At 36.4% G+C, this 27,514-nt stretch overlaps 1 protein-coding gene across 6 annotated transcripts in view; it reads right to left on the reverse strand.

Moving 5' to 3' along the window:
- HLCS (holocarboxylase synthetase) overlaps positions 1 to 27,514 on the reverse strand; it is a 114,723-nt gene that overhangs the window by 4,690 nt on the left and 82,519 nt on the right. For all 6 annotated transcript variants that reach the window (XM_021405270.1, XM_021405319.1, XM_021405310.1 and 3 more), the window contains 4 exons: positions 8,230 to 8,297; positions 7,199 to 7,359; positions 3,855 to 3,969; positions 88 to 301 (listed from right to left, as the gene is read on the reverse strand). In XM_021405270.1, the coding sequence (XP_021260945.1) occupies positions 88 to 301; positions 3,855 to 3,969; positions 7,199 to 7,359; positions 8,230 to 8,297 (558 nt within the window). The remainder of the gene's footprint in view (positions 1 to 87; positions 302 to 3,854; positions 3,970 to 7,198; positions 7,360 to 8,229; positions 8,298 to 27,514) is intronic.

Here is a 27,514-nt window from a genome sequence, read left to right on the forward strand (position 1 = left end):
GGCAACGAAGTAGAACGCTTAAAATGAAAGACAAAACATCCATGAGTTACCTCTAAAAAGAAAGCTAGAGAAGATCATTGTCCTCACCTGTGTACCCAGTACTTGTAGTAACGAGGAAGAACTCCATTGGGCCCTTTCTCCTGAAAAATGTCTATAAGCCTCTCTAGCACAGTTACAGTTCTTGCAATAAGGCAGTCTGCAGTTAAAGCCTTCAGATTTGTCCCCTCTTCCTTATTAAATTTTGTAATGAGGTCATTGATGCATATGGTAGGGTTGCTGTTATTCACATTAAATCCAAAGCCTGAAGAAGACAAACCAAAAGAATAGGACAGGATCTGTAACTATGAATATTCTGTAACCATAAAAAAGTTTGTACTTCATTCAACTGATACGATTATCTCTGAGGATTTTACCAGTATTTCTTCAGTCTTTTACACCTTTAAATCTCCATACTTGCCCAATTACAAATTACAGTGCAGAGTTTGTTTATTGTCCTTAAAAGTGTCTCCTCAAAACTGTAGAAACAAATCCAGCACAGATCTTTCAACAAAATACTATCCTATCATAAGGTTTAGGTTTAGGAAGATGTTAAGTGGTAACTTGTTATAACATCAAAGTGAGAAATTCTTTTACGTACTGTAAGTTGACAGCTAACTGAGAGCAAATCATTGATCATACTCTCAGATGGAGTTTTACCTTTCAGTCTAAAGTGTAATTAAGATTACTTTCTGTTTACTACAGCTAACTGATTTTGTTTTCTGAAAATGAAGCCTTGTTACTCAGCTGACAAGCCTTGTTTGGTTTGCTGTGAAAATCCCAGAAGATTAAAGTTTGCTGCTCTAGTCTCCAGTTTGCTTAATCTATTTTACCACAGCATATCCTTTAGAAGCCTCAAGTCTCTCACCGAGATTTCTCCAGCTAGAATAACGTTGGCAGAACGCCTTTCTGATTTAAACGTGGCTCTTGGGACCTTTTTTGCAGCCTGCTGAAACAGGCTTTGAGGGATGTAAAGAAATATATTGTATTACCTGTTTATTTTTTTTCTCCTTATAATTTGGACGTTTCTTTCCTCATATATTTGAGACAAAACACCAGTCCTGTCAATCAAGTGTAGACATCATGCACCTCCATCTGTCAGAAGGTCCAGATGCATTGTTTTGCAATTTGCTATCAGAGCCTATTTATATATGTAGTTAATTTCTATTCATTATGAGGAGATGGATCTCTTCATCAAAAAGAAGTTTTTGACTTCTAACTCATAAAAGAATGCATAAAAGAAAGTAACAGTAATATAAATATGGAGATATAAATCCCACTGAAAGACGGATAAATGTATTATCAAGAAGAAAATTAACTGGAAAAAATAATGTGCCATGCCAGCAGATCACAACTCAACTATTTAAGCTCAAATACAGTACAATGAAATTCAAACATAATACAAGTGAAGAAGGAATGACAGTGATCATTATGATGCGGTTTTTATTGTCAGGGTGCATAATGTGGCCTTTAAGTCCATCCGCAGACTAAGGGCTCTCAGGTGTGCAGGTATGGAGATTGCTGCTGACACATCCAAAAACTGAAATGGACATGAAAGACACAATGAGATGATGAGCTCAGCTGAAGCAGTAGCATCTGGGAATAAGTTTGTTGGCCAGAACGTAGTCAGCTAATGTGAAAAATATAAGGTGCGCAGGCATCTTCTCTTTGCCCATGTGAGAAGAGCAAAAAAGTTATCATTTAGCACTGACCTTGTGGTGTGTTGATGTGGCTAATACAACTTCCAATTCTAGGGCATGCACCGGCTCGAGCATCTATGCATTACTCTCCTCTATTCCAAACAGCCGTGCCTTAGCTGCACACTGAAGTAGACGGAGTTTCTGCAGGTCAAGCACATTGGCTGCCTCCTTCAACCCAATTATATTTGGCTACCTACATCTGTTCTGAATCTGGCCCTTAGATCAATGAAGAATATTCTGCAGAACTCCTCTTCCAAAAGTCCTCCAACAAAACAAAATGGTTTTTTTTGTTGCACTTTTTCATAAAAATACGAACATGAACTGTGCCATCTGTGAGGCCTCAAGCACACGGTACAGGTGAAAAGGCAGGTTTGTTTCTTGCCTACCTCTTCTCAGGCACTTCTCAAAGCAGTGAAGCCATGTAGATGACCTGCGATTTTGACCATTACTGTCAAGTGATATTCTTTATCAGCGCTAAAAAACAGGTTAGGAAAGGAATCTGCACAACTATAGAAAAGAGGACGATGTATCTGACTTTCCCATTGTGTAAGACTGATCTCACTTCTATTACTAACACAATAAGTTAGATATCACAAGTCATCCCTACTGCTCTCAGTGCCATCACTGAAATGATGGAGCAGTATATGACAAGTGACTTTCATTGGGCTGCAAAGTTTTAAGATTGAAAGCTGATGAAAATGTAGGTTTTCTGTTTGTACTTCAGACCTATCATCACCACAATGGCATCTACGGACATCAGATAGAATGCATACAGTTAAGTTTCCATCTGAATTTGAATGTTCTGGTATTTACGATAAGCAGCTCAACGTGCAAAGCTAACCTATAATGTGTAAAGAAATACTTGATATGATGAACTGTTTTAATCCATTTTTACTTTGCTTATATTAATCAGCTCAGGCTCTGGGAAAACATATGGAAGCAGTAAATGGTTGTCAGGGCACACAGAGACTCTTATTAGTGTCTCAGTGCAACATTCCGTTCTGTACATGCAGATTAACTACAAAATGAGGATATAAAAATTAAATATAACATTTAATGGCTAGGCATGTATCACAGAAGAACCTGGTGACTATTTCAACTTTTTTGGTTGTTTGCACCTAAAAATTTACAGCATCTTGACACAAATAATATCAAGTTCACATTTTCTTTGCAATACATTTTATGTATCTACCATCTTATATTCAAATATAAAACAAATAATCATCTTGTTTAATCTTTTATACTTGCTAGGGAACTTGCAGTCATTTTTTAGACACATCACAGACAACTATTTTTAGAAACAGACTAGAGCTTCTGCTGGCAGGTTTTTAAGCACTTGTGACGGAATTGTGCTGCTGCTTATTAGGGGAAGAATCTTCCTTACCAAATATAGCCAAATATAGACAAAATTTATAGCCTTTTTGGAACAGGTCTAGCTACGTTGTAGGAATTAGACTTCCAGGCAGGCAAAAAGTCTGCCATTCCTCGCCCTGCCCCTCCCAGCCTTTCCAGCCACCTAGCAAATTTGACTTTTTCTGAGAACTAAAGAAAGGGATTAATTAATGAAATCATTAATCTGTTGCTGCTTCACAGGTGATATTCCAATTTCAGCAGATATAAGATATATATATAATATATATAAGATATATAAGATATATAAGATATCAGCAGAAATAAGATACAAATGAATTTAAAAGGGATGAAAGGAGAAATGAAAACATTATATGCATACATAGCTCTTCTTCTCCTGATTTAAAAGGCATGTTATTTACTTATGTATTTGTCAGGTTGCAAAAAAAGAAAAACTAAAAAGAATGAGTACATTCTATTACTTTTGCAATACATCAAGGAGGACATTTTGCCTTCCTCTTGTAATACTCTTTCTTAGAACTCCACTACACCAGCCCAGATGCCTGCCTTTATTGTTTTCCTTGTCAAGCATATGGAATTATTAAGATGTATGAAAACATTTACTTACGTGTTTTCTTTTGATTGAATATTGTGCTTTATTTTAGTATGCCTGCTGTCACTACTAATTCTTATCGTTTGAACTCATAAAGACGTTAATGACAAATTTCTTTACGAAAAAAAGAAAGAAGTCTGAAGATAGACATTTACCAATAAGTATATGAAATGTTGTTTCAATAAGTGTAGAGGTTACCAGAACTCCACCAAGCTTCATAAGATCACTGTAATAAATATCATTTGGCCATTTCACTCGCAGGTCAATATCCTAAAGAAACAAAAACATACACATTTAGAAACACTCCACCCTCTTTTACCTAATATAAGAACATTGTTCACTTATCACTCCATATTCTACATTTTCTGTACATCCTTGTCTACTATCAGCTCTTCATAATAAGAACCTTTTCAAGTGTTCCACAAGTGATACTGAAAAAGCCATGGTAACTTGGTTACATGTTCTACTAAGGAGGCTGGTAGCTGTCAGAGAGGTTTCTTTTTAGTTAAAAAAAAAAAAAAAGGTAAATAATAATGGCCTAGAGCAACCAAAAGGAGGACTAAAGGTACTAGAGATTTATTGTCTCAAAATCATACAGTGTTACAGAATTCATTTACTTCATTCTTTAGGCCCTATTAAGGATTTAAAGGATCTGTTCAAGAAACATGAAAACTGTGCCAGCATGTGTGGAAAACTACAGACAAAGTGCAAGTGACCAGAGTAAATTCACAATAATATCAATGCTAGATTTGAGGATCTTTGCAGAAACCAGGCAAGGAGAAAAGGACACTCTGAATTTCAGAAAGGAAATTTAGCAGACAGGAGAAATTCCAGTTCACAGTTACGTAAATACTTCAGTAACGTCTTAAATACATTCCCGCTTTCGGCAGCTATGCTCAAGCAACACCGTGGAGCTGGAAACACAAACTGTGCTGTATGACACCATTCCAGTGCAATAGAGAAGTTTTTGTTGAAACTACAGAACTGAACTGAACCTTGCACCGGCTACTTAAACACAAAAAGAAAGCAAATGTGCTTCCTGTAGTTTGAAAAACTGCATATGACCATATCCCAAGAGGCAAATTATGGGAGGTGCTCAAGGACTACAAGAGTCACATTCCCTCCTATTGTAGATTATGAAATCTCTTTATAGGATGTGTGAAAACTGCACCTGGGTTCATGTCCACTGCTCTGACAGATTTAAAGGCCAGATAGGAGTCCATTATACATACACGGACAGGAAATACTAACTGATTTCGTTATCAAAGCATTCTAAGAGAATATCCCCAATTCATATTCATTGTGGGAAATGACTCTTCACAGTGTGAAAGGCTTTACAGAAGACTCATGAGACGTGCAAAGTATGCCACAGTTAATCAGTATTATCAGTGCTAAGAGATCTTCTGACAGTAATCAAAGGAGAGCTTTCCATTCTTTCTGCAAAAGAATGCCAATATGCTCAGTAGTTCTTATTTACATAAAAAACATACACCTGTAAGACACCACACATCAGCACTTCAGTTGAGGTCACTAACAAGCATGAAAAACAATCAAATCAATGGGGTATTTTAATGATGCGAGCTACACAGTAAAGACTTGTTTGCCACAAAACAAAGTTCTGCATAACTATCAGTATGTCAAAGAAATGAAAAAAAAGAAATGAAAAAAAAGAACGAAGCATGTTCTTAATTTCCTTTACTAGAGAGAAATTTCTGCTGTTCTCAGAATGGGAAAGTAAAACACTCTCTGGATATAAGCTTGTTTGAATTTGCAGCACTAACATCTGATAGTAAAACTTACAATTGGAACTGTCATGTTTTCACAAAGAGAGCCCAGAACAAAGGCCTCAATCACTGCCTATTTAGAGCTGCAAACATTCATGATAGAATCCTAAAAACAATGACTGGCTGATAAACTGAGACACATGTATTTTATATCTATGTATGGAAATTCTGACATGGATTTTGGGGATAGCGAACTACATTAAATTGTGTTAAAGTAAAGTAATATTAAGATTCTGACATACGCCCACAGAGGTACGGAAATTCAGAGGTAAGAATGAAACCACTTTTCTAAATTAGCCCAATTTTTTCTGCTGCTGTGGTACGTCTGTTCATCCAACACTAAGAAAAGCCATGTGATACTCAAGTCCAAAAGGGAAATTTAAGCTTTGAGTTTCAGATATATCTTTGAATTTCCTTGCTTTAACGTATTTGAGTCCAGACCCTCAATGTTATTTTAACCCACTGTCTTGTATTTGATTTACTGGGGGAGGGGAGGATGGGATGGGACACCACGACAACAGAATTCAATCCTCTGAATTATGTATAATAGAAGATTTTTTGAATTTGTGTTTCTCTACTGTCAAAGAGATTGAATAGCTTTGCCTTGGTCAAATCAAGCTACTGAGAAGACAGGAAGTCTCCAATTAAGTTTGGTACCCCAATATCTGCATTCTTAGTTCACATTATATTTATATTAATACTTAGCATGTCAGTCACATTCTTCCTCTAGCATGGAATAAAATAAAATAAAAAAGACACAGGCAGGCATACAGAAGCAAAAACACCTCAATTCCTAAATTAACTCCTTCCCCAATCAGACTCATATTTTGTAAAACTAACCCTTGTCCCTTCCATTTTAAATGGTTAAATTATTCACTCCAGCCAAATACTTTATACTGTAAATTTTAGCCTGAAGCATTTTGCTTTTATAGTCAAGTTATGAAGCACTGAAGTTAGAAGGTTTTAATAGAAAGGCTGACAGACCCTAAACTACAGCAAAGCTACTGGGTGCCACTATAATAAAGTTCATGTGTAAATGTGTATAAGTCATTGATTTTCTGTAATATAGGAAACATATGCTTTAGTTAACTACTTCTGTAAAATACCAAAGTTTTATAGTTAGCAAATATTAGGAAATGGTAACATTAAAAAGGAGATATATGAGGTGCTGAAGAAGACTGGTTCTTCATTTTAATACTGATGACAGGACACTTGATTCCCTCTTGAGAGCAATACTCCTAAGTTCTTGCCTTAGAAATCAGTTTTCAACGTTAAATAAGCGTTGGAAAAATCCTTTAAAAGGGATAAAGTGACCACTGAAACAGCACTGACAAAAAAAGCAGAAAAGGATTTGTCAATTTTATTCGTTTTTCCTTCCTTTCACTTCCCCTGCTACTTCAGAACTAAAACAAATTAACTCAATTGTTAGACAAACAAAAATGACATTTTCTTTACTGCTGAAGATTGAATCTTAAGTTTCATCAGATTATGAGAGAAGAAAGGGTAGTATACTCAGCTCAATAAAAGACAGTATTCCTCACATGCATACTCGATTTCTTAAAACATATAAATAATCAAGTATGTACAAAGGTTAAACTTACTACTGTTGTTTACCACTGTGTTAGTGTTGAGTCATTCAATGCATAGAAGACAGAGTAAAAATCAGATTTTAATAAAAGAGGAAACAAATTTTGAGGTTAATTAAAATGAGTTACCTCATATCCTGGTATTGATCTAACTGACTCTACCACTGCCAAGGACACTAGGTGTTGAATAAAAGGAATTCTCTGGCCCAGGTTGGAATGTAGAGGAATTGTGATATGTAAAGTGGATAGTGCACAGCCCACGGGACTGAGCCAAACATTTCCGCCACGACCTGGGGAGGGGGAGAAAAAAAATAACTTCAACACAGGAAAAAAACATTTATAAAAACATCACTTTGTTAATGTAGACAACTACATAAAGAGGAAGGTTTGATAGTACCCACCTGAGAACACACCATAAGTCCTGTAAAAGAGTTTCCAAACTAATTTTGAAAGAAAACTAGTTAAACGGTTAAAGTGCAAAACTTCTTCTTTGAAAAAAAATCACAAAAACAAGCAGGTTGTTTAATGTGCATGCTGCTGCTTGGTTTCCTAGAATGTCCTAAATGACTTGTTTCCAATATCTTCCTGCTATTGGGTTACAAACACTTTCCAAATAATATTGCTTTGTTTAAGTGAAGAAGTATTTGTGAAGACACTTTTTCCATCCATATTGTGAATCAACTTGACACAAGCTAGATTTCAGCCAGAAACTGGTTAACCATCTTCATGTAGATCTATGTTCAGAAGAGCTTATTAGCCTGGGCATTGTGCTTTTCTAATAATCTGAAAGTGGCTTTTAAATCAGTGGCAGCACCCTCCTAGGAAAAAGGAGGGTGCTGATTTGGAAGTCTGACTTGTATTACACTAAATGCATAGTGATGGCAGTTTGCATGGCTGCAGAGATTTTTGGCAGAAACTAGAAGACCACTAAATCATTTCTGCAAAAGTCACCAAACATCCTGAAAATGTTTACTTTGGTCTCTGTTAACTTAGGTTTTGAATTTAAATCCACAATTCAAGCAAAAGAAGAGGACACTATTATTCTGTAGTTTATTATCAGAAATACTCATATGTATCTTTAGTGTAACTATGTGACATTAAAATGTCCTATTCCATATGTTCAATATGCATTTATTAGCACTTGAAGGAAACTTACTAACCTTTCCCTTGTGTTTGTCGAACAGCAACTGCTATTAAACCCATCTCCTCAGGCAACTTGAACATTAACCTGCCAATTAAGGGAAAAAAAACATGCTTATCAGCTGGAACACTAAGCTACATTCATGAAAATTTAGGTTTAAATATCGGGTAATATTTTACATTAACATTGCGCTACCATTTATCCATTTTCAGTTAATATTTATTCTTGACTAAAAAGCATTAGAATATTTTTAAAAGATTAATTGAAAAATTATCATGTAAAACATTACTGTATCTATTACACTGGAAAAAAATATAGCTGTAGTTCATTCAAGGTGCCTTCTGATAACACACGTTTTGCATTTCTTCGCATTTTCTTGAATTGCTTATTTTTTGTGTGTTGCTATCTTCAGCAAGTGACAACTAGCAATTCTAGACATTTGTTTCTACTTAAAGCAAATTTTTGTTCATACTACAGAATATAACAGCAGCAGTTTCTGATTATTTAGAAAACCAATATGGTGGCAATAAAGCAGTTTAAAAGATACACTATCCCCTGAGAACTAATTATGATTTAACTACAGTAAATAAATCTACACCTTCTGAGAGCTCTAGAGAACACTGGCTTATTTTAGGCTTGTGTTCTGCTTTTAAAATAGTTTCACTTAAAAGAATACTAACTTTCCTCTGGGGATAAGTAGAAAGTGCACTTTAACACCACCAAATGAGTCAATGCTAGACTTAAAAAAGAAGAAAAAAAAACCTACTGTGAGAACTTTGTTCAAGCTGCTTTAAAACAGATCTGAATTGTACTATGATCCTTCTTCATTTCACATTTTTGGGAAGAGTTATTTAACAGATAAAACAGATATTCAAGATGGTGCCAGCAAGGCAAACCCAGAGAGTGATTAATAGCCTAAAAAGCCTCCTTCTAATATGGGCACAAATATCATGTTGTTCATTCATACAAAAGTGGTCTTGTCTTGGAGATAAGTGCAGTCCAATCCTTCAAAACTATTTTCTTTGAATTTCAGATACATATGAAAAGTGCTTAAAGTTGTGAAATCAAGCATCACTGAGCAGAAGGGACCAGCTCCAAGCAGTACGGCCCCACTGCTCACCAGACACAAACGTTTTGGCAGACATCAAGCTAAGGAAACATCCGTCTGTCCTACTTTGCAGTTTGAAAAGGATGTTAGGAACTTGAGGGGCAACATCAATAGCAAGAAGTTTCAGAATAGTTTTCAAATGGTTGACTTGATTTCATAATGATCAAAATGGTACGTTATCTGAAGGCTCAAACAATGTCTGAATTATAAATATCTTTACTAATTATAAATATTTTTGAATGAAAACTAACAGAAGCCTTGACAGATGCATCAAAATTTTTCCACAGCACCACAGAACCAGTGAGACGTTGTTAACAGCAATAGCCAGACCTCTTTGACAATTCCTTTCCATCTTACATGAGTTACAGTTTGACAATTCATACCTTTGGACACTATGAATTATTTGCCAAGACTATGATCACTTATCTACTGTCAACATTGAGAAAACACCCCCACTTATGCTGGGATCTAGCAGAAAATCCTAGGCAGCTCTTCATGCCCATGTGGCTTCAGCACTGTCATCTGGGAACAGCATGATTTCAGTTACCACACCAAGTTCATAGTATTACAACAAGAAAATCTTATTTAAATTTGGATGCACAGTTAGGAAGAGATTACAGGCTTTGTCAAAATACTGATTTCTGTTTCTTCTCCATTCATACTTGTTTATAAATAGGAAAAAAAAAGTACTGTGCTGCCATGATTGGAGGAAAATAATCAAAGTAGGAAAAAAAGTAAGTACGAATCCAAAACACAGGCTTTAGAACAAAGAGATATGATCAACAGAATGCATGAATGTAGCTATTAGAGGCTTGGCAGCAGGTAACAACTTATTAACCACAGAGACTGAGTTTGTGCTTTTAAGGGTCATGAAGATATTCTTCAAGACGGATGCAACATGGGGAAGTTGTTAATACCCAGACTGATATAGCAAGAGAAAGAGAGATTTATTTTTACTATTTCCTGAGATTGCTCTGGGAATACCATAAAGTCTGAGATAGTAAAAGAGAAAAAAACAACAGCACAATCCTCCTCCAGCTTCAGAGCTTTGTAAATTGCGTGTGCTTGCTAGTTTTTTTTTTTTTCTGAGAGAAACAACTTGTATTTCCCTTTCCAGAAAGAGTAACTGTACGTGCACTTTTTTGCATTTTGACTTCCCCTCTTTTCTTTCAACTTAATCGCTTGCAGACGTAACTATTTCATTTTTCTGCAGAGTAACTTAATCACAATGTTCACCATGTTTTTCTCCTAAATTTTTGCCTTCATGAAATTCTCTGTTCTTTATTCTGTTCTGTAACAAAATTGCTCTATAAATTAAGTCAAAAGACCACACTGAAATACAAGAGCGGGGAAATATGGAACATCTGAAAACAAATTTACTCATCAGGAAAAATATCAGACAGCACTTATACGTCCACAGATAAAGATACTTGAATTGTATGTAAATTTTTCTTCTCTGCCTTGACCATTTTTGTGGGATTTTCCAAAACGTAAGCAAAGCGCTTTTGGTATGCAAGAACATTATAGCAGTTGAAATATTAAGAGAGATTCTTGCATAATTTTACTACACCCTGAAACACATACTATGAGTGCTGTCAAGAGCAATAAACAATACCTAATTACTTTAGAGAAATTTCAAATCTGAGAATGTATCTGCGCTTATGACCAATCAACACAATGACTTTTCTTCTGACGTGAATGTTATACGGGAATTGAAACCACAAAAACTATGTTTGAATTATGTTAGCGGCCTGACAACTATAAATTTCATTGATGTTGTGGGTTTAAGGTTGAAATTCTCATTAATGCATCCTGCTGTGTTACAGTATTGCAGAGGTATTACAACAGGCAGCATTACATTCCAGATGTTAAAATACCTGGGCACAAGCGGGTGAGTTATGAACAGATTTCTTCCTTCACTCCAAGTTTCTGAAAATCTCACTCTCAAATAGCTTGTTTGTAACTACTGTTTACACAGGAAATTATAAAATAACATAAAAACTTTCAATGTTTAGTTGAAAGGAAAATAACATATCTTTTGATAAGTTTCTTGTACTACTTTGGACAAAAAGGTGGCCTGAACACTTGCTTTACTAATTTATATCCACTGTTTCTGTTCATTACATCCAGTCTGAAAACAAGTACTGTTGATGCCCACTAATATTTTTCCTAAACTCTCCATTGCTCTCCATTTCCTCTTCATAGCACTCAATTACATGGTGCTGTGTTTGATTCCAGGCTGTGTGTGTTGAATGGCCTGCCAGAGGGCATGCTGGCCAAGCATAACAGATCTCTTGAGTCCACACTGTAGACTTTATTAGTGGCAGCACTGATCTGGGTCCCTCTTCCCTACCTGGAAGCCTGTTTTCAAGAGAACATGAAAACATGAAGGAACAGCTCAAACATATGCAGTTCTTCTGCAAAGTAGGCGGCAGACTGATTAAGGGCTGGTGGGCCACAATCAGAGCAGAAGCCAGCAAGAATGACATCATGGTGGGAGGGAATTTGTTACAGGCCAAAAGGATAAAGGAGAAAAAGTCTTTTTGAACAGCTTGAGAACATCTGCAGATGTCAGATCCTGATTTCTATGGAAGACTCTAATCTCTCTGATATCTGTTAGAAGGAAACAAAGTGGGATGCAAGCAATCCAGGTGACTTCTGGAGGATGCCAGAACACAAATGTTAGGTCACATGCATCCAATCTGCAGCCCATAGACTGCATGCGGCTCTGGACTGCCAGCAATGCAACCCCACAGGATTGTAAACTGTTAGCATTACTATGATTTTTAGTGATATTTTTCATGAGTTGATCATGTGTAGCTTGAGTATGGACAGCGTAAGCGACTAGAAATGCTGTGTTATTTTGTAAAATAATTTAATAAGTTAGCACATTCATTGTGGAATAAATATCCTGAACACTTGTGTGGTGCTTACAAATTTTGCAATTTTCAACATCTCAAAAATTCACAAACGTATAAAATAACTTTTGATACATGATTTGTTTTTAATTAGTTTTGATTAGTTTAATTAGTTTGATTAGTTTTTAATTAGGATTTGATTAGTGGTTTTGGGAGTACGTACATTTATGAACAACTCTTTTCAAGGATGAAGCTCACAAACATAAAAAATCCTTGATGAACACCTTGAGAACTCCCTAAGAATTGCAACCACTTCCATAGTACCAGACACCGATGCATTAATTTCACAAAAAAAAGTCAAATATCCCATTGGTTTAATGTTTTTGTTGCCTTCCTTTTTAATATTTTAATTAAAAATATATTTTAAAAAGAAGCTTTGTTACTTATATACATTAACTATATTATATATTTTACATGCAGCCCAAAGACAACTCCTCTTCACACAATGCAACCCAGGCAAGCCAAAAGGTTGGTCAACCATATATTAGATTATCTACTCCTTGGTCTGCTACAAACAAGGGAGAGCTAGTAAGTGATAATCTGTGGCAGTCTAGGCCATAGCAACTATGATCCAATGCCATTCAAGATTCTGACAGGAACAAGGAACATATGTAACAGAGTACAAATCCTGGATTTCACAAGAGGAAAATTCAGTTTATTGAGAGACCCGGTTGGTGGAATCTTAATGAGAGGCAGCTCTAAAGGGCAAAGGAGTTCAGCAAGCCTGGTCTTTAAAGAACCTCCCTTGCCAAAACAACAGCTCATCATAATTCTTTGTAAAAAGGTTAGATGAACAGGGTGCCTGATTTGGCTAAAACAAAAATCTGTGAGTGCAAGAAGAACATACACAAGAGATGGAAGGAAGAACAGGCTACACAGGAGAAATGCAGAAATACTGTCCAGACAAGCAAGGATGATGCTAAGAAAGCCAACTCTCAACTACATTAGAAACTGGCAAGAAAACTGACAAAAAGAACTTCTGTTGCTACATTTTTAGAATAAACAAGGAAAACGAGGTCTCATAGCTGACTGGGGCATACCGATAAAGCCAAGTTGTACAATGTCTTCTTTGACTTGGTCTTCAACAATGAGATCTCCTAGGCCTTTATGCATATGTTTGAGCAGAAAAGGAAATACAAGCAGTAGAAGTGGACTGATTTCGTAAATCTCTTGATCTCAAGAAATCTTGACTCATTCAAGTCCATGGAAGCATCTGAGGGTGTTGAGAGAGCTGGCTGATGTCAGTCACATCAAGGTTGCCTTCTATCCTCATGGTCACAGAGATAAGGGGAAGCCCCTGAATGGAATGGGGCAAACGTTGCAACCATCTTGTATTCCAGTTTGGCCACCATAGTCTAGATGTGTGTGCTACCAGATGAGTATATAAAGCTGCCTGGATTCTGGGACTGAAAAGTGGTGGTTAATGGCTTGTATTCTACTGTAAGCTGGTCACAGCTGCAGTTCTTCAGGAGCTTATCCTGAGATGCATCTGGTTTATTATCTCAATATATTTACTGATGACTTGTGAGAGAAAATGGCATGCATTTCAATCAAGTTTGCAAACGACACTGAGCTATGAGGATAACTAAGCATTGGAATAGGATGCCCAGAGAGGTTGTGGAATACCTCTGCACATGGAGTTTTCAAGACCTGACTAGACTCTGGTCTGACTAGTCTGAATTCACTGTTGATCTTGCTTAAAAGCAGAGGGGTGGAATAGGGACCTTCAGGGATCCCTTACATCCTGAATGATTGATTCCAGAAAATGTACAGAAACCTGGTAACCTTGGTGTTTCTAACTGCCCTTAAAATGCAGTTGAGATCAGTGAGCAACTAGCCACTAGCTACTAATTACAGAATTAGCAGTTTATCCCAAAAGGTGTTCACTAGAATTCCCTATCCTAAATATGATCCTAGAAGCAATTTTCATACTCTCTTACTAACCTTAATTAACACCTAACTTTATCCATCCTCCACTTTCCATGCACTATTTTATACGTGATCAGATGCAACACACAGTTCCCAAATAGATTGACTCACACAGCTGAGACAGGCAGAAGAACACCTAAACTGTTAATCCTCATGACGCTTATTTAAATGATAGGAAACATACTGCTCTGTGCTGTTATAACTTTGCCTATATCCAGCCGGCAAAATATGTGCCAGAATACACTATTACATGAATGCACTCTTCTGTTCTATTGCAAAAATTCATAGCTTTTTTCACGTTATAGTGGATTTCCCTGTAGCAACGTTAGTACAGAAAGGACCATTTAGTATCAAACTCTCTTTGAACTCTTTAGATACATTAATATCCTATATTCCTGTGAAAAAGCATAAGTAATTACAATGTCCCAGACTTGTGGAAAACTAGAAAAGTACTGGAACACTGAAATGATAGTTTATTGTACTTTATAGAAATAAATATTCCAAAAAAAAAAAAAAAAAAAAAAGATTGTCCTGTATTAGTCCTGGTATTTTCAGCAAGAAATAATCTATTGGTACTATGAATGACATAGACTGGCAACTTATATATACCATAGTCTTGGAGAGTAATATAGTTCAAACAAACAAAGGAAGATTGTTAGTAGGGCATGTAAGTCATGTGAGCTATTTTTAAGATGGATCAGTGCTCTAATCTGGCTCATCATAAATGAATACTGCTGTTGGCAAAAGGGAAGTAAGAGTAAAAAAGCCAGTGGGTAGAAGGGAAGACCAAACCACCTCTTCCTTACCAAATATGTGTTTATGCTTGATTTAAATTACCATATTACAACCTCAGAATAATACATGCTTTGCTTGTGGAATCAAGCTTGTTGAACAGACAGGGTAAAACTACCATTAAATGCTCTTTTTTTTCTGCTCACTGCATTTTTCAGATGCTAATTTTCTTGCTTCTCTATTTTTATACCAGACATTTTATAATTAATCCTCCGTATATGTTTATAGGCTTTTTCTCTCAAAAAAAAAAAATGAAAAAGAGAATTTTAAAACACAGTACCATACAGCCAAAGGTGTCAGGAAACATACCCAAATAAGAAAGAACTCCAAAAAATTGGTTTGCCAACAAAATGCCAGTAAAATTTGAAACCTGGGTTCAGACACACTGGTAATGTTCCAAAACTCAAAACTTAAAGAACTTCTTTATTCAGTAAATCAGCTTCTCTGTGAATATCATCAAGACCACAAAGTTACAGTAAAGGAGGGAGTTTCCAAGGGAGATGTGAGAAGAGTCTAGGAGTTTAAGCTGTTTCAATTTTTAATTTGAAAAGCAAACACTCCCACCATTTTGAACTTATTTTTCCTTTAAAAATTAACCTTTTCAATTCATGACCTTTCTGCATTTGAAAAAGCTACCTGAAGGATACTGAAAATTTAACATAGAATAAATGGAAATGAAACTGATTTCATTAAAAAAAATGAACTCCGGTGCCAAGATCTAAGACCAGGATAGTTGCTGGAATGCAGTGAAACACATTTATCATAACATTTCAAGAATAGAATCTTCAGAGCAGAATAATAAGTTACAAATGTATTGACCAAAACCAGACTGAGTCCAAGGTAAAGCACAGTATAGATGCTATAAAAATTTCAAACACACAGATCAATGCAACTTGTTGTTATGTCACTTTTATCAGTAGTTTCATCATGTTAAATAAGAGTATACAAGCTAGGTCACTAAGAGGGAAATCTTTAAGTAACCCTATACAGCACAGCAAGAAACAGCAGCATTTCAATAAGGTAGTAAATTTGTTTTAAACTAGCAATGCCCTTAATAACTTACAGTGTGAAGAAACTCAAACACTGGGATCTCGGAAGTATCAAAAGCAACTCTGCATTCATACAACTTTATTTGAAGTCACCTTTCAGATAAAAAAAAAGAGAACTTTTTGCACAGACAGCAACTTAAACTTGGCATTCTAGCCAAATTCTACTCTGGGTAGTTGCGTTTCCTTACAAAAATTTGGGAAGACAGTCCTTCATTTCCTGTCTTAAATCATACATGGTGTTAAAATAGTTGCCATGTTCCATCAGAAAAGTGGATGAAGTTACTACCAAGTAGCCAGTCAGATACTTACAGTTAATGTAGAACAAAAGATGTAGGACATACCGTGCAAATTAAAGAAAGTATTCAAAAGAATTCCTCTTGAGCAGAAATTACCTGGTTGCCCTCCCCAGATCCTCCCCAGAGGTTTTCAGTGCAAACAGGAAAAAATTAAAACATTCCAGGGAAATTAATTCATTGCTAAATAGCTGTAGAAGACCTACAAAATTGACTATAACACTTAACTTATACATACAAGTTTTCCACTAGTCTTTTAGTACTAATGGTTTCATCAAAAACAAGGATACTCCAAATCAAAGAAGCAAGTTACATTGAAAGGCTCTAAAAGCATTTGAATTTTCTTCAGTGATTTACCTATGCTTCTTTTATTTTATGATTACAACATGTACTATACTCCAAACATAGACTCCAACTTTTTAGAATGGCAAGGTTGCTGTTGTTACAAACCTAGAGATGCAGTAAATCTCTAATCTTCCTAATTCAGTGCTAGGTGAAAAATATTTTTACTTTTTCTCCTCTTTATAAAGGTATATTCAATAGCATTCAGAAATTAAAACAAGAGGTAGCATGCTACTACATAGTTTGATGTTTATTTTGGTCTATAGATAACAGTTAGGTTGGGAGATCTGTCAGTAACTTTAATATTGTTCCTGGAAAATATTTTGACATGAAAAACAACAAAAATTTTAAGCAAATTTCTTAATTAGTGTTGATCTCATTGGCCAAAAACAACAGTCTCAATCTTAAAATTTACATATGTCTCTCATCAGTTATTAATTTTTAAGTTGTTATCAGATTATGCTGCTTATATATTTCCTCTTCTATTGAAGGGTAAAAACGATGATTTAGATCAACACTATATAAAAATAAGTCATACACCTTTGACCCCAGTATGGATGACTATCAGCTAGTCTAAAATTAATGTGATTTAAAAATATACGTACAACTTCTTGGAAGTTCTAAACACTTGTTCCTATTTGATTTTTATGATATGCACTATACTACTGTACAATGTATGTTACAAGCATTGCCGTGCAGATGGTAATTTGACACACTATTTGGCATTAGATCAAAGCTTCATAATTTTGCTCAGCTGTTACAACCATTATAAAACAACTCTGCCTTCATAAACTGGCAAGTAAAGCATTATCGTATTACTTGTGTGTCTTTTTTTCCATTAAGTGCTATGAAATATTAAAACTTCGAAGAAGCTATTACTAGTATGTACAAAACCAATCAAAAGCACCACATTTTTTCTAAAAATGTCAATAAGCCCAGAATTTAATTGCTAAATTCCCACAGACAAAAATGTCAGATATTTTCCTTCTCCATTAAAAAAAATCTTAGTCCGCATCTAAAACTTTCTTGAGTAAAATGTAACAGATTAATGCAAACAGAAAAAAATAATGCAAAACTGAAAAGCTAGTGCTTTGTTTAAAGAAAAACTATTCCTGTGAAAGATAGGTTTTGAGAAATTCTTAGAAGATAGTAATTTAATTCTAAAATTTTAGTTATCATTTGAAATACTCTGTTTAGCTAATAATGTTTAGGATATAATTTTCAAATGCTTTATCAGACCTGGCCAAATATTTCCCATATACACAATTTTTCATAGAAAATACAGATTCAGGAAAGCCAGTATTTGCTAAGAAAAGTAGGAATTAATTTGTCTGAAATTACTTTCTTTCTCCTTTAAGAAAATCTTAACAAATTTTTCAAGTATTTTCATCCTATTCAAATTTGGAAGTTTCTTCAAATATATGGAAGTGCTGAAGTTTTGAATCACTTAAACTTTGAAACATACTCATTGATGACACCTTAGATGCACTTTCACATATGTCAGTTTTCCCCTGCAGGCTCTGGTTCCATTACCAAGTTACCTCTGCAATCACACTTACAGAATCATGGAATGGCTTGGCTTGGAAGGGACCTCAAAGCCCACCTAGATCCAATCCCCCTGCCATGGGCAGGGCTGCCCCCCACCAGCTCAGGCTGCCCAGGGCCCCATCCAACCTGGCTTTGAGCACCTCCAGGGATGGGGCACCACAGCTTCTCTGGGCAGCCTGTGCCAGCACCTCACCACACTCTGAGTGAAAAATTTCACCCTAACACATAATCTAAATCTCTCCTCTTATAATTTAAAACTTTTCCCCTTTGTCTTATCACTATCAGACTGTAAAAAATCTGTCTCCTTTCTGACTGTAAGCTCCTGGAAAACCACAATTATGTCTCCTGGAGCCTTCTCTTCTCCAGGCTGAACAAGCCCAGTTCCCTCAGACTTTCCTCATAGGAGAGGCGCTCCAGCCCTCTAATCATCTTCATGGCCCTCCTCTGGACTCGCTCGCTCCAACAGCTTCTTATTACAGAATCATAGAATCTTTAGAGTTGGAAGGGTCCTCTGAAGGTCATCTAGTCCAACTCCCCTGCAGTGAACAGGGACACCACAGCTAGATCAGGTTGCCCAGGGCCTTATTCAGCCTTGCCTTGAAAGTCTCCAGGTATGGGGCATCAACCACATCTTATGCTGGGGGCCCCAGGGCTGGACAAGGTACTGCAGATAGGGCCTCACAAGGGCAGAGCAGAGGCAGAAAATGACCCTACTGGCCACCTCTCTTTTGATGCAACCCAGGACACCGCTGGCATGGTGTCAAACACTCAGTAAGTCTGTACACATATCTGGGACTGCTTCAGTCCAAGCACAACACATAGCACTTGGCCTTGTTGAACCTCATTAGGTTTATGTGGGAGTACTTCTCAAGCTTGTCCAGGTCCCATTGGATGGCACCTCTTCCTTCTGTCATATCAACTGCATCACTCAGTTTGGTGTTGTTGGCAAACCTGCTGACGGTGCACACCATCCCAGCATCTGTGTCACTGATAAAGATGTTGAAAAGCACCGGTCCCAAGATGGACCCCTGAGCCTCCACCTGGACACAGAGCAGCTGGCTACAACTCTCTGTTACAATCCAACCAATGGTTTATCCACCAAACAGTTCAGCCTTCAAATCCATCTCTCTCCAATTTAGAGATAAGGATGTGGTATGGGACCATGTTAAAAGCCTTGCAGAAGTCCAGGTAGACTACATGAATTGTCTTTCCATTGACCACCGATGCTGTCACTCCATCATAGAGATGCATCTTACAAGAGATGCATTTTGTATTAAGAGTCTGGCCTACTAACCGGAGCAACAAGATGGGGTATCCGAACTAGTACTTTCGCAAGGCACAAGTACTATAGGCACTCCTAATGAACTGTTAAGTTGACTTGAACTGCAACATTTAACTAGGTTATAAATCCAGAATATTACACTTCAACATCTCTCAATTGATTTTTTCTGCAATTTCTTGCTCCCTGTAAGAAGAAAGAACTAACAATATTTCAGCTTTCTTCTGATTTCAAGTTGCAGATTGTGTTAAAAATAGTAATCCAGAAAAATTATTCCTTTTTTATGGTGAATAAAAAAGGCAATAAACACAATAGCCGAACTCAGTTGGCTCTCTATTCATGCGACTAATAATTAAAACACAAAAAAGCTCTCGCCAAGTACCAGAGACTTAGACTAGCTGCTCCCTTGTAGTGCCAACAGAAACCACAAAATTTCTAAATTCAGTATTCAGTAAAGCATACAGCACTTTTTCTCATCCAAGAGCCAACATCCAAAAACATATAAATAAGGAACAAAAAAGTTCTGTTTCCAAATATGTTGTTAAATATTTTTAAAACCCTTACTATTAGACTGTGCCAACTCGAAGGCAGCTCCAATAGTTAATTTCATGGGTGATTAAGAATGGATTTCAAAATAAGGAAGTTACTTTATGCTGGCCACAGCATCCTCTGTAGACTCCAGAAACAGTCATCATCATGTAGACTTTAACCACAGACTCAACACAAAATGTAGCTGGTATTTAAATCTCAAAACTGTGGATTTTCTTTGTCAGGGCTGGTAGAAGAAAATCCAAACATACCCTTGTAGCCTCATTATTTCCAATTCTTCCAATGTAAGAGAAGCAGTTACTTCCTAACTCTGTAAATTTCAGAGGAATGCCCACTTTAAGACAGTCAAACGCATACAAATACCTGTCATCACAGGAAGTGCATGAAAAGGTAAAGACCTGAACTGAACTGGAGAGAGATCATACACAAGTGTGGACGGCTGCACAACCCTTCCAAACTGTGCATCTGGATTGTGTGTGCAGCATTAACAGCAGTGGCTAGGGGGCAAGAAACCAAATAGGCCCCCAGGTAAATCTGCACTTGGATCTTGGCATCTTGCCATTTTTCAGAGCAATGATCACCAGTATTAGCACATAGTGGAAGATGAAGATCAAATATACCAAATATCATCAAAAACACTGCCAAAAAAAAAATGCCTTTCATTCTTACGTTACCTTAGTAAACTCAGGAACTACTTGTGCAAAGCAACAAACATAACATGTCAAATTCTAGCAGTAAACAGAGTACTTTAACTTTCTTGTAGGAAAACCAAAGAAAGCTGTAGGATTAATCACTCACTGCCATTTCTCCCTCTTCCCTATCTCTTCCACAGTAAAACTCCGTTGTAGTATCTCAATATCTAGGATCTCATCCCAAATCCTGTTGTCTGTTACTAGCTTTCATGTGGATCTGCTCCATCACATATAATTCTTGCATTTGTTTGTCAGACGTAGTCAATACTCACAAAGTAATAATATAAAACTGTTATAAATCATTACTGAATCTCCTGAAAGACCTACCTAATTAACAATTATCAATATAACAATTATAAACTAATCTGTGGCTAAGAGAAGAACAACTACAAATACAGCAGAAGTAGAAACATGCCAGTCAATGAAATGTCTTTGTGCTTTAGTTAAAACAGTAGCATTACCTGTTGAATCATAAATTCCTATATTAAAAAAAAAAGTAAAAAGCAACTACAATAACAGTATACTGGTATGTCATTCTACATTAAGGAAGTGATCTTAGCGAACTACTTTTTACTCTCTCTGCTAACCTGAGCTGTGAAGAACAAACTATGCTGAATAACGTTTTAATAAAATTGAGGTCATTATGTCCAGTCCTACACGAATCTATAAACCATATAAACAAGTGTCATTCACTAAGTTGTCTTTTGGATTTGCCGTAACAAGACTGTCTTATTGAAGTATTTTTCCCTGTTTTCTGATGATTAGATGCCAACATACAATACCAAGGCAAAGCACTTGGATTTTTGGAAAAGTCAGAGTGATTTCATAAGCCCAAGAAGCTGTAATGCAATAGGTAATCCTATTCTGTAAACAATATGGAATTTGGGATAAAATAAGATCTAACAGGACATACATAAGCTGTCTTAAAGCTTGGAAAATTGTTCATAATAGCGCACTCCATATGGGTTGTAGTTTTAAGAATGGTGTTTAAACACTTCAACGGTGATGCTATGAAGTTAAGTATCTAAAAGAAAAAAGATTACTAAAATACAAATAGGTCATTTTTTCCCTTTCTCCACTAACAGAATTTTAACAAGAAACTCTTCACAGAATTAATAAAATTGCAGTTGCAGATTTCCAGTATTTGCAGCCTTCTGCTCCACCTTTCCTCTTGTCCTACCACGACATCTTTTCACAAGATACTTACTTGAATATTTGATTGAATTCAACCAAAAAAGATTAAGGTGAGAAAATACTTTTCCTTTTAGGTGTTTCAATCAAAGGGCGTTTTCAACAAGTACTCTAAATAACTGATTTTTCAAAGATGGACACACGGCTAACACAACAAAATATTACAATCCAACCTGAATAAAACTAAAATTCAACTTCCAGTTTGCCTTTCTGTCTTTTACAGGGCATCTTCTCTATTGCAACAAATACAAGCTACTCATGTTCACTTTTGATACTCTTTTCACTATCTATCAATCAAAGATCCCAAAATTACTCTGTCCCTGTAGGTCTCTTTCTTATACACAACTTGTAAACTCTGGTTCAGGAACCATCTTTTTTGTGTTTGTATGGCTTCCAGCATTAGACCCATCACTAGGGTTTTGAAATGATTCAAAGAGGGATATTCAAATGGAATTGGAATTTTCCTATTGTAGCTTGACAAGGTTACAAGGTCAAAGTAAAACACAAGGTTCAGACAGTGAAAGCAGATCTTTTCTCTCATCTTTGCAGTCCATCCACCACCGGGAAATGATTCTCACAAGCAAAATTCCCACTAGTCATAACAGAACAGACAAACAGAAAGAACTGAACTGTGAGACCAGTAAATTAAGGGACTATCACTGAACTATGGCTCCTTATCATGAACATGTTTCTATCATAAACACACAAGTTTTCTGGAATTCTAGTGGCATTTTTGAGTTATATATATTTCAAGACTAAGCTGTTTCAGGTATCAATTTGCAGAAGCGTTACATTAATTCCATGGATACACATCAAAACTTAAGCAGAGCCTGAAGTTTCCTAACAGGCAAGATATATGTTAAGTACCCAACTCATGCAGAATATTTTACATACAGACAATCTTATGCAGCAAGAAATGAACATTCATTCCAAAATCAAATGCAGACACAATCAAATAGACCTCTGTCAATACATAGAACATAACCCAGCTCTCTGGTGGGGTTTTTTGTTCTACCTTTACACAAACCCTGAAAGCTGAGACATGCAGTGATGCAAGCCAAACACAACAAAAGCTTAACTCTCAAATCGAAGGCACTATGCATGCATATACAGTATGGTACTAGTTGGAAACTAACAAAAAAGATGAAAAGTTTTTTAGTTTTTAAATAAAGCCAAATCTTCCTATCTAATGCAGCAACTGAACAGTTGGACACTGTCAAATTACATATGCATACTGCCTGATTATTATTAAATTATGAATATAACTATCCATTTTTGAAAAGTTACTGTAATTTTTTTTGAATGCTAAAAATAAAATCCTCCCTCTAAGTAAAATGACTTCCAAAATTATTAAACACATTGTCAAGTTCTCAACTGAATTTTTTAAAAATCCCACTGTCATAAAAAATGTATTGGAAGCTTACACAAAATACATCTTTGCTTATTTATTACACTCCATCCCTCCTCCAACATGAACATTTATTTTTGTTGCTGAAGAGTTGCTATAAATAAACATTATTTTACTCATTAGCTTTTAGGACACTTCCACAAAGAAAAGATGACCGCATTTTAGAAAGAAGACAGTAAAACAAAATATGAGAGCTAGAAACTGCTTTATTTATCTGTCCACTAAGCAAAACTCGCTATAACTTACGTAATTCTTTCCAAGTGGAACATCCACTTGTGAGGAGTAAGCCCAAACAAAACTGTTAACATCCTACAGCTATACATAAATGCACACAAAAAATTAACTGATTTCAGAAACTGAAAAAAGATGCGTTTTCCAGTCAAGAGTATATTATTCCCTTAGCCCTCCCTTTGTTGCCAAGTGCACGTGCACATCAATAAAATCCCACAGATCTTTCTTAGCGGAAAATTTTTGATAATACATTAAACATCATTCACTGTAAATTAGCACTTTAAAGAAGCACTATACGATTATAGACATGGCTTCTTATATGAACACAAAATCATTTGCATGGCTGACTAACATCTCTGGACTATATTTTAACAGTTTTGGTTGTCTTGCATCTCAGTGAAAACATTATCTGCAAGGCACTTTGGCATGAGGCCTCATGAAACGCAGCTGTTCGCATGGCTGCCTTTTTCCCAGACAAACCGAGATTAAGTTTCTATTGCCACAAAGGCTCTGCAGTCCTTACAAGTATTCTTTTACCCCAGTGCTGGGACTACGTATTGGGCTGTCATATGAGGATGTCACGGGCATGGCACAGTTCAGTTATACAATTTTATATATACTCTAATCAAAGAAAGAGAAATAAGAAGCTAAAGATGAAAAACGATCAGTATTAGTCCATACTCGAAGAGAAAAACTTTATGTGACAAAGAGGGGAGTAGTAATATTGGAATTTTGATTGCAGGCCCCCTCTTGAAGTAGTTTTGAATGATGAAGATGGCATGTAAACCATGGCTAAAATTTTGCTTTAAATCTATTATTATTAGATAAAATCAATTTTTTTATTCAGTTCTATTTTGACAGTATGGGATTTTCACATAAACAACATTCATGACTGCCTTTGTAGAATTCAAAGTGAAATCTTAACTTCTGCGGTTAGATTTCCCCATGTTAGCATGATTTTAATCACCATCTACAGTGTCATAAGATACTTTGGAAAGCTAAATGATAAATATTTGCAAAGCAGTTCAAAAACAACGGATGATGCTATAAAAGCACAAAAACCATACTAGTTCAATTTCTGAAAAATGATGTATTTACTAACTTTTAGGCACTACTGTTTTACTACTGAGTGGTACCTGTCCTATGTTAGTAATGGTATGAAGAGCTTTGCACGTTTACCAAAGTCCCACAGGAGTTACTTTAAGGGTGTGCTTTCTTTGGGCTCTGAACATCTGGATTTCTGCTCTCATTGCACAGGCAGGGAAGGTGTACACTGTGAATACTAGTTCTAATCTCATAGATGACGCAGATCAGTAACATGCATTTCTAAAAATCAGAGGCAGTAGCACCATTATCTAAGATGGAGATGCAATTGTCATGTTTATCATACACTCCATAGCTGTCACTTGGGTGTCAGAGAAACAAATCAAACTGACAATTACGGGGAATGGTTTTATGAAAAGCGTCTAATTCTGCCATGAACAGCCTTCACATTCCAGAAATTTGACATTGTTGCACACCTTTTAGCACGTCTATTGCTGATATAATTTGCTTTGTCCTTTATTCTGCTACAACACCGCAGCTTGTTGCTATCACTCACAGTGCACTCTACCTTTGCCTTAGAGTACAACAAAAGTCTGGCAGCAGTTCTAATCATAAACTAATCTACTGTTACATGCTGAAAAGTACTGCTAAAATGGCTTCAGGGCATTTGTGCCTTACAATGTCTAGTTCTAGGCCCCTGTAGAGGTGTCACCTGGACTTTCATTCATAATCCATCTTTACTGAATGTCAAAGCCAACTAGTGTTTCACTAGTCATGTAACAGATGAACAGTAAAACCACAGAACTTGTTATTGCAGATAATTCAAGGTGAGGTACACAGAAAACTTTAGAGGTTTCCCTGACTCCTTGAAGTGCTATCAGCATGATATCCAGATCTCACAATCATGCAGTAGAGATCCCAGACCGATTACAGCAACACCTAAGCTAAACTACACATTTTATCACATTAAAGCATATACAAACACACAAAAAAATTGTTGACTTCATCGTGCCTTTACACCTTTAAATGTATATAGAGCTGGGTAGATAACTGAATGTTCAATTCTGTTCTTCAAGCTGAAAAAGCAAAACAGCGAACTTCTATGGCCTCTTTTTTAAAATATGCATTTGATGCTAATCAAGGTTGAAATCATTATTTTGACTTCTTCTGCTTGTAATGACACAAATGAGATCAAGCATACCTGCAACTGCTCAACATATTTCAAGTGCATTCCAAGACACACAAACCAGTCCCAACATACTGATGCAAAGAATATGTACAATCACTGCAAAAATGTTTAAATCGCACTAGAGTCTGTGAAATTGCAGACGCAACTGAAAAGAAGTTCAAATCTGCAAGAAACTGTAGGATCATTTCAAGTCTTGAAGTTTTAATTATTTGTGAATCATAGGCATAATAGAGTGCAAAATTCATTTGAAGTCATTACTATTTACTGCACTGCAGAATATTCTATTTTTACTCTATGAAATAATGGATATATGAGATTACAGAATAGTAGGATTAGGTCCCTGGCTAATTGCCAACAGTGCAACTATTTTCTGCTGATGTAAAATTCCAGTGCAGTTTCATTTAGACATGGTAGAGGGTATGCCTGGACACATTTCTAGTTAAGGAATACCCTCCTTCATTTTAGAAACATATACATCTCAATCTACTTGAAAGAATATACATAGATATTTGCACATCAACATGTTAATTTTTGTAAGCACAGCTTTTGTGAACAGTTCAAAACACGGAGATGCTGTAATTCAGAAACTATGAAACAAAGTTCAATGGAAAATATACTGCTTCTACTCATACGAAATCCTGGAATCATAGAATAATTAAAGTTGGAAAAGACCACTAAGGTCATCTAGTCCAATCACCAATGCATCACCACCATACTCACTAAACCGTATCCCTCAGTGTCACATCTCCAACCCTGTGCCCCCCACCAGCTCAGGCCGCCCAGGGCCCCATCCAACCTGGCCTTGAGCACCTCCAGGGATGGGGCACCACAGCTTCTCTGGGCAGCCTGTGCCGGCGTCTCACCACCCTCTGAGGAAACAATTTCTTCCTAACATCTAACCTAAATTTCCCCTCTTTTAAAGCCATTCCACCTTGTCCTATCACTATCAAACTATGTAAAAAGTTGCTCCCCTTCCTGCTCTTAAGCTCCATTCAGGTACCGGAAGGCTACAATTAGGCCTCCACAGAGCATGCTCTTCTCCAAGCTAAATAAGCCCAACTCATTCAATCTTTCTTTATAGAAAAGGTGGTCCAGCCCTTTGATCATCTTTGCGGCCTCCTCAGGACTTGCTCCAACAGCTGTGCATTCTTCTTGTGCTGGGGGCCTCTGGCCTGGATCTGGATGCAGTACTCCAGAAGGAGCCTCACAAGGGCGCAGCAGAGGCCGACAAATACTTCCTTTGCCCTACTGGCCACCACTCTTCTGATGCAGCCTAGGATACTGTTTGTGAGCTTCACATCTGAAATCTAGTCAAGATTTCATGAAATCCAGGAAGAATTACTATCCTAATCTAAATGGTCTCCTTTACAATGACAGTTATGAACAGAGAGTAAACAAAACATCTGTGATTTTTTTAAGACTTATATAGATGCAACTAGGTTAAAAGTAGGAATTAAAGATTTAGATAATTTCTTAATACAACAGTGAAATATGAAGTCATTCCTATGAGTTGCTCATGCAGGAAAAAACTAATTGCTTTTGGGGTATTTACATTGGGATCCTTGTTCATGTGCTATTTATTCTCCATCTATAAAATACTCCGATAAGTGGTAGAAATGTAGCCCTCCTGGAGTCTAATAATTTTATAGAGTATTTGCCAGCCTCCAGAAATAAAAGTGGAGGCCAGTGATATTTTGCATTGTATTCTTTCTTCTATCTTATCAGCAGATTTTGTTGGGATA

This window comes from Numida meleagris, chromosome 1 (assembly GCF_002078875.1).
Source record: "Numida meleagris isolate 19003 breed g44 Domestic line chromosome 1, NumMel1.0, whole genome shotgun sequence".
NCBI lineage: Eukaryota > Metazoa > Chordata > Aves > Galliformes > Numididae > Numida > Numida meleagris.